General features: G+C 47.5%; 1 protein-coding gene across 1 annotated transcript in view; it reads right to left on the minus strand.

Annotated features, from left to right (window-relative positions):
* Positions 1–448: 448 nt before the first annotated feature.
* Positions 449–12,489, minus strand: part of ECHDC1 (ethylmalonyl-CoA decarboxylase 1) — a 44,176-nt gene continuing 32,135 nt past the window's right edge. The window contains exons 5-6 of the mRNA XM_030196864.1: positions 5,468–5,548; positions 449–988 (exon numbers count right to left, since the gene is read on the minus strand). Coding sequence (XP_030052724.1) covers positions 586–988; positions 5,468–5,548 — 484 coding nt within the window. The 3' untranslated portion in view covers positions 449–585. The remainder of the gene's footprint in view (positions 989–5,467; positions 5,549–12,489) is intronic.

Here is a 12,489-nt window from a genome sequence, read left to right on the forward strand (position 1 = left end):
AGTGTATAAAATAATGAGTGGAATGGATCGGGTGGATGTGAAGCGACTGTTCACGCTATCCAAAAATACTAGGACTAGAGGGCATGAGTTGAAGCTACAGTGTGGTAAATTTAAAACGAATCGGAGAAAATGTTTCTTCACCCAACGTGTAATTAGACTCTGGAATTCGTTGCCGGAGAACGTGGTACGGGCGGTTAGCTTGACGGAGTTTAAAAAGGGGTTAGATAGATTCCTAAAGGACAAGTCCATAGACCGCTATTAAATGGACTTGGAAAAATTCCGCATTTTTAGGTATAACTTGTCTGGAATGTTTTTACGTTTGGGGAGCGTGCCAGGTGCCCTTGACCTGGATTGGCCACTGTCGGTGACAGGATGCTGGGCTAGATGGACCTTTGGTCTTTCCCAGTATGGCACTACTTATGTACTTATGTAAATCCATCTGTGCCTCATCTGTGCCTCACATCCAGTACTACAACTTCTCTTTGGAATTTCAAGTGAACATTCTCAGTACAATACATTAATGGCTTTTGGAGGTTTTGCTTCCAAAAAGTCAATATCATCATTCCTGCTGGTACTGATGGTCAATTATTTGTGTTTAGCTCCTCGAGCCAATGCCTGTAAATTGGCAGGCCCACCCCAGAGTGTTCCAAAAATGTCCTTTTCACTCTTCAAGGCCTCCTCCAGTGGTAATTCCCTTCCTGCTATGACTACCTTTTTCAGACTTCGGATTACTTCAGCTGGGGCCTTTGTATATTGGGATAACCAATGTTGTGCCTCTTCTAAAGCTCTGTCTTCATCTGGCGGTAAAATGTCATCTATAAGTCCTGCATTTAATGCTTTCACAGGATCCATTCTGAGAGCACCACTCAGCAGTTTAAGGGATTGCTGGCCACCAACGATTTGAACTAGTCTTGCACCTCCTCCCCAGCCAGGGACTAAGCCCATGTGCTTTTGGACAAAACAGATCTCGCTTCCTGGAGTCATTAACCTGTGGGATAAAAGCAATAACAGTGCTGAACAAATATATTAGCACTGACAACTGAGATAGTTTCAACATAAAATACATCTTCTTATATGCTTTCACTGCCATGAAAGGGTTGCTAACTGTCAAGATAGCTACTGACAGTAGGGGGGGGGGGGGAGGGGAGAAGACTGAAAAAGACTTGAGGACTCTGACCCCTAGTCCAAAATTGCCTTGTAATGTTATTTATCATTTTTGTAACACTGTTCAGTGGTGATAAAATTTCAGGTACAATATGTTCTTGTCCCAAACAGCATACAATGGAAGGTAAAGTGACTTGCCCAATGTTACAAGAATGTCAAAGGCAGAATCTGAATCCTGTAGTAAGCAGGTATATATTTCCCTGTTTTCAGCTCATTGCTACAATCACTAGGCCACTTCCTCTCTGGGTGCAGTTTCCCTTGGAGGCTCGTTCCAATTAAACTGGACCTCCGCAGATATAGAAAGAACTGCTGGGCATCAACAACAAAAATCCCTCTGGTAGATCATTCTTATTTCACCTGTGTCTCTGGACAGTGCAACTTTTATGCTGCTGGAAGAAAAGGAACTAGCTGTCGCCTTAAGGGTGAAAAAGACCAAGATTTCAGCAGGGGCTCCACTCCACTGCAAAGGCCCATCAGCCTTCAAATAAAGAATTAACAGAAACTGCAAAGGACCAGCAAAGACAAAGGATCAGTAAGGGCAATGAGGATTCCTCAGAACTTTGATGCTAAAGTTACCTTGGACTATGGAAGACACGAATGCCAACCTAATGTAAAGCTCTTCTTTATGTGAGAATCCCCTTTCTGGAAATCATGGCTGCTGGAGGTTTGTTGCTCTAGCTCTGGGATTTATCTCATTAAGAGTGTGACCCCAGCCTCTGTTGATGCTGTGGTGAGTGCTGGCTCTCACGGAGATGCTACTAAATGACACTTGCTATTAGTGGTGAAGACAGCTCTAACTCAGGGGCTGATGCAGAAAGGCTTGCAGTAGAGCTATGCATGGATGAGTGCATGGCTTCTACCATTAGCATAATACCATGCCACGCAGAAAGTTAAATATATACAGACATTGTGCGTGGAAAACTTGCAGCTAATGGGTGTATGTGTATGTGCAAGACACATGCACTCAGACGTTTAGCAGTAAGTGTGGCTTTCGTACACATGTATGAACAAAATAGAAGTGCGAGCAGCAGTACTGGCATCTGTTTTCTGCATGTAAATATGAGCCTTGCAAAAATTTATGGGCAGGAAATTTTTGTGAGGCTCATATTTAGGTGCAGAAGTACACGTGCACGTCTGTTACCTCCCATCTGGCTTTGAAACTTGCAGACACTTTCTTCTGGTTACAAAAGAGACAAAACTGGCAGTTACAGGGCCAGTCAGGCAGGGGCGGTTGCACACGGCCTCGTGCTCTCAGGGGCCCCGCGGCAGCCTTGGCATGTCCCTCCCGCTCCCTGCTTCAGCTGTCATTGCCGTCTCCTGTTTAGAGAGCTGCACGGAAGCGGGGATGGCGGCATCCACGTTGTCTTTCTTTATTGTTGGTGGAATTTTTATTTAATCTCACTTAGATTTTCAAACATGCCAGCTTGTGCATAGAGATTGTACACAGAGGAAGTATAACAACAGAATAAGGTTTTATAGGTAGAGTAGTAATTTGTTATAAATCGTAATCTGTATGTCATTTGGAAGGGCTGGTTAAAGGGACATCCTAGAACTGTTATATTCGTGCAGATGTTTTTCTCCTGCTAAAGGGCCACTAAGCACATATGTTATGAGAATCACGTGCTCAACATTCAGAGTTTCTATCTATCTAGTTACTTATTTATGGCATTTATATTCCACAATATACATGAATTAGGTTGAAACCTGGCAGCATTTAAAAAATTTTTTTTCCTATGCCTTCATCAAAAAAAAAAAAAAAAAAAGATGGCATATGGGAGCTTGCTCCTTTTGCTTTATGGGCAGTGGTATACTATAAGAATGCACTTGCCTTTTATTTATTACTACTGTTTCACATAGAAGATATTGAATAATGAGGGAAGGGTTTCCTTTGTGCAGAATGGTAGAGGCGGTAGAACTAGAGGACATGAATTGAGGTTGGTGGGGGCAGACTCAGGAATAATGTCAGAAAGTATTTTTTCACGGAAAGAGTGGTAGATACATGGAATGCCCTCCTGTGGGAGGTGGTGGAGATGAAAACGGTAATGGAATTCAAACATACGTGGGATAAACACAAAGGAATCCTGTTTAGAAGGAATGGATCCATGGAATCTTAGCAGAGATTGGGTGGCAACATCGGTAATTGGGAAGCAAAACCAGTGCTGGGCAGACTTCTACGGTCTATGCCCTGATCGTGACTGAATAGATATGAAATTTTAAGGGGCTTCAACATTAATTAGCTTCAGAAGTTTTAGTACAAGAACAGTGCTGGGCAGACGGTCTGTGCCCTGAAAATGGCAAGGACAAATCAAACTCGGGTATACACATAAAGTATTGCATACCATGTAAAATGAGTTTATCTTGTTGGGCAGACTGGTTGGACTGTACAGGTCTTTATACATAGTAGATGACGGCAGAAAAAGACCTGCACGGTCCATCCAGTCTGCCCAACAAGATAAACTCATATGTGCTACTTTTTGTGTATACCCTACTTTGATTTGTACCTGTCCTCTTTAGGGCACAGACCGTATAAGTCTGCCCAGCAGTATCCCCGCCTCCCAACACTGGCTCTGGCACAGACCGTATAAGTCTGCCCAGCACTATCCCCGCCTCCCAACCACCATCCCGCCTCCCACCACTGGCTCTGGCACCCAATCTCGGCTAAGCTCCTGAGGATCCATTCCTTCTGAACAGGATTCCTTTATGTTTATCCCACGCATGTTTGAATTCCGTTACCGTTTTCATTTCCACCACCTCCTGCAGGAGGGCATTCCAAGCATCCACTACTCTCTCCGTGAAAAAATACTTCCTGACATTTTTCTTGAGTCTGCCCCCCTTCAATCTCATTTCATGTCCTCTCGTTCTACCGCCTTCATTATCTGCCGTCATTTACTATGCTACTATGTTAGAACTGTCCAGAGTCAGTCTAAATGTGCCAACACTGTCCAGTTCAGCACACTATTAGCTGCCAAGTTCATACAACATTAATTATGCACAGTGAAAAATAAATCTGTTGGCCTTGGCTGCATGCTATGTGAATATTCAATCACTGTTTCATTATTGCTACCAAGTACTACATATTAAGGGCATTTGTTTTAATTCATTTATCCAGTCCTTACATGCACATGGTTTTGTTTTTAAACCCAAAGGTTTCCTATGACAGTATTGTGCTTATTTCAATTAGCTTTTCTGTACAAGTTTTGCTTGATTTGTCTTTATTTGAAATAAAAAATAAAAATAGGGTCTCCCTGCAGCAGACTCCAAGAGCTCGGCCAAAGAGAGACCCAGAGCATCCAAAACTGAATTAAGGCGGGAAAGATCTTCCTGCTGAAAAAGCTCTATAACTCGGGAATGTTCCTGCTCTGAATCTGAGAGGCCTGTACAGAAAGCCCTGCAGTACAGCCAACATTCTACTGTGAAATTACCACAAAAAAATACTGCTATATTCAATGAGCATGCACATTATTGCTGTGTTAAAATCATGGCAGTAATCCACAGCTCATTGCGGAATGTCATCTTTCCTGTCAGTGCCTGAGCAGCGATTAGCTCAGGCACTGCAAGAAAGGTTGAGGAGAAAAAAAAAAAAAACTAAAAAAAAACCCCAAAAACTGATGGCACCCCAACCCAGCTTTCTGCATGGCTCCTATTCCCTGGTAGTCTAGCAGCCTCCCTCCCTTCACCCTCCCATCCCCCAACAGTAAAAAATAAAATATCTGTTGGTCCAGAAGGTGCCCAATCCACACTCCCAGCCCCTGCCCCTAACATTAACAAAATTCCCTGGTAGCCTAGTGGGCCCTCACCCAGGACTGTAAAATAAATAAACCTCCCTGATGTCTAGTGGTTTCCCATAATCCCTGATCTTCTTTTTCAAGACTTCACCTGTTTCCACCCCTCCCCCCAGTACCTGAAGGTAGAAGCTATTCCCACTCACTCCTGCCTCCGATGCCATCACTTTCAAAATGGAGGTGCATTCTGGGATACACCAGGTTGGGCCAGTTTACCATGTAAGGGAGAAATTCCAAGCCAAGAGCCTCACCAAAGTTATTGCCCATGGGCAATGACTTGTGGTTGCAGAGCCACATTTGGCCTGCACAGCTGGGAATTAGGCCAGGGACCAGGAGCACCAACCTGAACAATCTGCCATCTGCTGAAGGTATAGAAAATACTGGAGTTTTCCCACAGAGCATTAATTATCTAGTGATGTCACTGGGAAAAGTCAGGTTCTCTACTTCCTCTGCTGATAGGTGGAGAATACACCCCACTAATCAGGATGATGCAGCTTGGACGCTAAGGAACACACTCTTACCTGAAATCACAGGCAGTGGTGAGTTCTGCTGCTCCACCCAGTGCCTTTCCTTGCACAAGCGCCACACTGATCAAAGGTAACCTACACAAGAGAGCAACAAATAAGACCCTGTTCTGAAAGCTTTTGGGTTTACAAACAGAGCAAGTCAGTGCTGCATAAATATTAGAAAAGTGTCTTGCAGCTGGTGTGTCACATCATCCTTATCCCACTCCCTCTGAATGGCAGGCACGTGTGTCACATAATGTTACATCTGCTTCCTCCATCGGCTGAGTTCACTCTGAAATCCAAACTCACAGGGCTTTGTAATTTTCTGGGTTCTGCTGGCACCACATAGTAAAATCTCACAGATATGTTTGCTGATAGAGAAGGCAGATGCAGGTAGGGAGTGCTCCTCTCCTCCTAGAGGTAGAGGGAGGGAGGGAGGGAGGGAGGGAGGGAGGGGGAGAGGATCCTGCAGATGATAGTGAAAAGGAAAGAGAAAAGTACACATGGAGGGAGGAAGATGTAAAGAAGAGGATCAAACAGTGGGGATAGGGGCAAAGAAGAGATCACAATGAAAACCACAATGAAGTTTTGAAGGGAAGAAGGATAAGGGCTATGAGAGACATGCCCTGTAATTAAAATACATCATTGTAAAATGTAATTTGATGTTTGAGGATGGAGCAAACTCATGTGACATGAACCCTTCTGCCTGCCTTACTGCTAGATCCCAGACCTGCTCCACCTCTTTAAATGTTTGTCCCACCAAATCCTTCCTCTATTTCTACCAGTTCTTCAATCCAGTCACGTACCAAGCTCCAGGAAGCATACTCTCATTACCCCTCTCTTAAAGAAGCCTTCACTTGACCCTTCAGACCCAGTTAACTTTATTTATTTATAGTTAATTTGTATCCCACATTTTCCCACACATGCAGGCACAATGTGGCTTACAGAAGAATTTAGCAAAAAAATTACAAATTGTGAAGATACAGATAACGTGAACAAAGGATATACAAGGGGAGCAATAACTAACAGCAGAAAACTAGGCAAGAGGAGGAATGCATTGGGGAATATTAGACAGCAGAGTAACTAGGCGAGTACGTTTTAACAAAGAGGTATGTTTTCAGCATTTTCTTGAAGAGGGTGTGGTCCATTTGCATTTTGATGTGCTTCGGCAAAGCGTTCCACAATTTTGGGCAACAGCAGCGGAAAGAGGAGGAAAAAAATCATCTTATATTTGACGCCCTTGCAGTTTGGGAAGTGCAGTTGAAGATATGACCGTGCAGCAGGCACAGAATTTCTTAGTGGAAGATCAATCAAGTTGAGCATATAGTCCGGGGCAAGTCCATAGATAATTTTGTGGGTTAAAGCACAGATTTTAAAAGAGATACGTTCCTGTACAGGTAGCCAATGAAGGTGGTAGCGCAGAGGCTGTGCATGTGTGTATCGTTGTTTACCCATAATCAGTCTCACAGCAATGTTCTGGACGGTCTGGAACTTTTTCAATAGTGAGGCTTTGCATCCCGCATAAATCCACTGCAGTAATCAAGATGGGACAGGACTAACCAGTGCACAAGGGTACAGAACAACTCTCTGGGAAGGAAATGTCTAATGCGCCGCAGCCTCCACATAGCATTAAACATTCTTTTGGAGACCATACCTCACTGGGCTATTAATACTCTTTAGTAGGACCACAATTATTTTGCCCTGGTGAATTTTTGACTACTAATATGAGCTGTGTTCCAGTGGATTTTCTTTTATCATCATCTCTTTTTTTTAAAAGTGCTGCCTCATAAGTGGATATCAAAGATTAGTTGCCATCAGAACTGATATCAGGATGAAGCAGTCTCTCTCAACAATACTTGGAGAAGATTAGCTCCCAGATGTCTTGTTATGAAGCAGCAGCCCTTCTCCTATAAATATGTCAAGATTTTCCTGCTGCTTTGGAAAATACCCCTATTATTGTATCGGATATGGACTGATTAGCTCAGACTGTGGTACCATTCAAAAGGGAAAATTAGGTTCTTACCTTGGTAATTTTCTTTCCTTTAGTCATAGCAGATGAAGCCATTACGTATGGGTTATGTCCATCAACCAGCAGGGGAGATAGAGAGAACTGAAACTTTCACAGTGCCCTCTAGGCCAGCTAGCTCCACTGCCTCTTCAGTATTTGAAGCTTCCAACGCAGAATGGCAAACCACAATGGGAATCACAAGAGCTTTCCTCACAGCGAACGATGGCCCATCACAAGGGCATGAACTCATAAAGGAGGGAATGCACATCCTCCTGGAGGGAATAAACTCATCCTCCTTATTGTATAAGTGGAGGGGAACACACGCGCCTCCTGGAGGGAATCACACATCCTCCCAACACACTGGAGGGAATGAACTCATCCTCCTATTTATAGAACTGGAGGGGAACACACGCGCCTCCTGGAGAGAATCAACACATTCTCCAAAAAAAACATGCTGGAGGGAATGAACACATCCTCCTAAATTTAAACTGAACATGAATCCTGAAGATTGTTTTCCAACTTTCTCCAAAGGAAGGAATTTCAGGAAATTAGAACAGAACCTGAAAAACAGATTCACAGCATACAGACAATCATACAGGGAGGGCTCATGGCTTCATCTGCTATGACTAAAGGAAAGAAAATTACCAAGGTAAGAACCTAATTTTCCCTTCCTTGTCATCAAGCAGATGAAGCCATTACGTATGGGATGTAACAAAGCAATCCCTAGATAGGGTGGGAACAAGCCATACCACGCGCTAGCACTTGTGCACCAAAACGCGCATCCCTCCTGGCAGCCACATCCAGCCTGTAATGTCGGGCAAAGGAGAGCTTAGAAGCCCATGTTGCTACACTGCATATCTCTTGAAGAGAGAGTGCTCCAGTTTCAGCCCAAGAGGAAGAAATCGCTCTAGTAGAATGTGCCTTAAAGGCTACAGGCGGAACCCTGCCGGCCAGCAGATAAGCTGAAAAGATAGTTTCTTTGAGCCAGCGGGCAATAGTGGCTTTAGACGCTGGAGACCCTCTGCGAGAACCGGATAGCAAAACAAACAGATGATCAGAAGTCCTGAAAGAGTTAGTAACTCGCAGATACTGCAGCAGAGTCCTGCGCACATCCAAAAGGTGCAGCTGCCCAAAAGATTCTGGAAACTCTTCCTCTGAAAAAGAGGGCAAGAAAATAGGCTGGTTTAAGTGAAAGGCTGAAACCACCTTAGGCATAAAGGAAGGCACGGTCCAAACCGTGACTCCGGACTCTGAAAATTGCAGAAATGGGTCTCTACAGGACAGCGCCTGGAGCTCTGACACCCGTCTCGCCGAGGTAATGGCCACCAGAAAAACGGCCTTCAGTGTCAAGTCTTTCTCCGATGCTCGCCGAAGCGGCTCAAAAGGAGATGCCTGCAGGGTTTTCAAAACTAGCCCCAGGTTCCAAGCTGGACAGGGTGCTCGCACTGGAGGTCGGAGCTGAAGCACCCCTCTAAGAAACCGTGCCACATCTGGGTGAGCAGCCAAAGACACGCCTTCCACCTTACCACGCAGGGAGGCCAACGCTGCCACCTGCACCCGCAGGGAATTATAGGCCAAGACTTTTTGTACACCTTCCTGCAAAAAGTCCAGAATCGGCGAGACAGGAACCCGCATTGGAACAATGGCTCTGGAAGCACACCAAGACTCAAACAGGCACCAAATCCTGGCATAAGCCACGGAAGTGGACCGCTTGCGGGCTTGCAGGAGAGTGGAAATAACTTTATTGGAATAACCTTTATCCCTCAATTGCGCCCTCTCAATAGCCATGCCGTAAGACCAAAGCGGCCGGCATCCTCCATGGCTACCGGTCCCTGAGTCAACAGGTTCGGTACCAGAGGTAACGGCAGAGGAGCCTCCAGGAGCATCTGTCGGAGGTCTGCATACCAAGGTCTCCTTGGCCAATCCGGGGCGATGAGGACCACTTCTCCTGGGTGCAGCCGAATCCGCAAGAGCAGGCGCCCTATCAAGGGCCATGGGGGAAACACATAAAGTAGACCCGGAGGCCAGGGTTGAGCCAAGGCAACCAACCCCGCCGAGCGAGGATCTCTCCATCTGCTGAAGAAGCAAGGGACTTTGGTATTGGCACTTGTCGCCATTAGATCCATCACGGGCTTGCCCCATTTGGCACAGATCTGCAGGAATACTTCGTCTGCCAGATTCCATTCTGCTGGATCGATCTGATGCCTGCTCAGATAATCGGCCTGCACATTGCTCTGACCTGCAATATGAGCTGCCGACAGACACTGAAGATGCAGCTCGGCCCAGTGGCAAATCAGTTCGGCCTGCGCGGCTAGTGCTCTGCACCTTGTTCCGCCTTGTCGATTTATATAGGCCACCGTTGTCGTGTTGTCCGACATCACTCTGACAGCCAATCCTTCCAGGGTCACTTGAAAGGCCAGAAGCGCCTGAAACACCGCTTTCAACTCTAGGCGGTTGATAGACCACTCCGACTCCTCGGGTGTCCACAGACCCTGGGCATGCTTCCCCTTGCAGTGTGCGCCCCAGCCCTTCAGGCTGGCATCTGTTACCACTAGGCACCAAACGGGGAGCGTCAGCGGCATTCCTCGCCGCAGCATGCTGTCCGAGAGCCACCACTCCATGCTGAGACGGGCCGCAGGGAGCCAAGTAAGTCTGCATTGGTAATCCTGAGAAATAGGAGACCATCTCCGGAGTAGGGAATACTGTAGAGGTCTCAGGTGCGCTCTCGCCCAGGGTACCACTTCCATCGTGGCTGTCATCGATCCCAGCAGCTGGACAATGTCCCAAGCTCGCGGGCGGGGCATCCTCAGGAGCAGACGGACCTGATTCTGAAGCTTGCACCGCCTTGGCTCGGGTAGGAACACATAGCCCGAGACTGTGTCGAACCTGGCCCCCAAAAACTCTAGAGATTGTGAAGGGGACAGGTGACTTTTGGCCATATTGACGACCCAGCCTAGAGACTGCAGTACTGAGACCACTCTGGCTGTAGCTTGTAAGCTCTCTGTTGCAGAGTCTGCTCTGATGAGCCAGTCGTCTAGGTACGGGTGAACCCTGATACCTTCTCGCCTGAGAAAAGCAGCTACTACCACCATTACCTTTGAAAAGGTTCGGGGAGCTGTGGCGAGGCCAAAAGGCAAGGCCCTGAACTGGAAATGTTTTCCCAACACCGCAAACCTCAGAAACTTCTGGTGCGGGGGCCAAATCGGTATGTGCAAGTAAGCTTCTTTCAGGTCTAGAGACGTGAGAAACTCTCCTGGCTGAACCGCCGCAATGACGGAGCGCAGGGATTCCATGTGGAAATGCCGCACTCTCAGGGACTTGTTCACTTCTTTTAAGTCCAGAATAGGGCGAAAGGACCCACCTTTCGCGGCACCACAAAGTAGATGGAGTATCGGCCGCAGCCTTGCTCGGCGGGAGGCACCGGGGTCACTGCCCCTAACTGAATCAGACCTTGTAAAGTCTCCTCCACCGCCGCCCGTTTGACGGCAGAACCGCATCGGGACTCCACAAACACGTCTCTTACTGGGGCGTTGAATTCTATTCTGTATCCATTTCTGATCAGGTCCAGAACCCACTGATCTGAGGAAATCTTGGCCCACTCCTCGACAAAGAGGGAAAGCCGTCCTCCGATGACAGGCATCGAGGAGAGGGCTGGCGCACCATCATTGAGAGGGTCGCCCCTGAACTCCTGGTCTTGAGCTACCGGCTGCGGAACGCTTGTCCGAGCGAAAGGAGTTCCTCTGCTGACCACGGGCACGTGAAGTGAACCCAGCAGAACGCCCCGGGCGGTACCTTCTAGCTTCACAGAAGCGAGGTCTGTACGAGGAGTGGACCGCCTGGCCCTTAGAGGAAGGCCTCTGCCTATCTTCGGGCAAGTGCTGGGGTTTTGGATCACCCAGGTCTTTCACAATTTTCTCTAACTCCTCACCAAATAGGAGAAGTCCTTGAAAAGGCAACTTCACCAACCTTTGCTTAGAGGCCATGTCCGCTGCCCAGTGTCGTAGCCACAGACGATGGCGAGCCGCCACTGCTACTGCCATTTGTTTAGCCGAAGCTCTGACAAGGTCATAAAGGGCATCAGCCAGAAAGGACAAGGCCACCTCCATCCGCGGAGCCACATCCAAGAAGGGCTCCGCTCCATCTCCGGCCTGAGCCACTGCCTGTTGCAGCCAAGCTAGGCAGGCTCTCACAGCATAACAGCTGCATGCAGATGCCCGAACAGTGAGACCTGCAATTTCAAAGGACCGTTTCAACGCTGTTTCCAGCCTACGGTCTTGAACATCCTTCAGGGCAACACCTCCTTCAACAGGGAGGGTAGTTCTCTTTGTCACCGCAGTGACTAGGGCATCCACTGTAGGCATTTGAAAACGAGCCATATGTCCCTCACGCAGAGGGTATAACTGCCCCATAGCCCTGGAAACTCTCAAAGGTCCCTCGGGGTCAGCCCACTGAGCCGAAACAAGCTCTAGAATGGAGTCATGCAAAGGGAAGGCCCGAGCAGCTTTCTTGGTACTAGCCATCCTGGGATTACCCAAGGAGGCCATGCCACTGTCAGGATCTTCAATCGAGAGGGCCTGCAGGGTATCTGAAATAAGCGCTGGCAGCTCATCACGGTGGAAAATCCTCACCGCGGAGGGATCATCCAGATCCTGTGGTAAATCCGCACCTGACTCTGGTTCCTCAGACCAAGAACGTCTGTCAGAGTTCTCCGAATCCTCACACCCTGACCACGGGGGGGAAAAAGGTGCACCACAATCTGAAGGGGAATTAACCCTTCTGCGCTTATCTTTAGGCCAAGCATCCGGGGAAAAAAAACCTCACTGGGCAGTCCCAGGCCAGAATCCATCGGGGGGGGGGGGGGGCAATCAGAGGAGCCTCAGGCGACCCTTGAGGAAGGGCTCTTTTCATCATGTATGCTTTATGCAGCAAAAGCACAAAATCCGGGGAGAAAATCTCACCCTGGGCACCCAAATCCTGTCCGGTGCTAGCCACTCCTGAAATAACCTCATCTCGAGGTGCCCCACCCGGC

Source organism: Microcaecilia unicolor, chromosome 3 (genome assembly GCF_901765095.1).
Source record: "Microcaecilia unicolor chromosome 3, aMicUni1.1, whole genome shotgun sequence".
NCBI classification, from domain to species: Eukaryota; Metazoa; Chordata; class Amphibia; order Gymnophiona; family Siphonopidae; genus Microcaecilia; species Microcaecilia unicolor.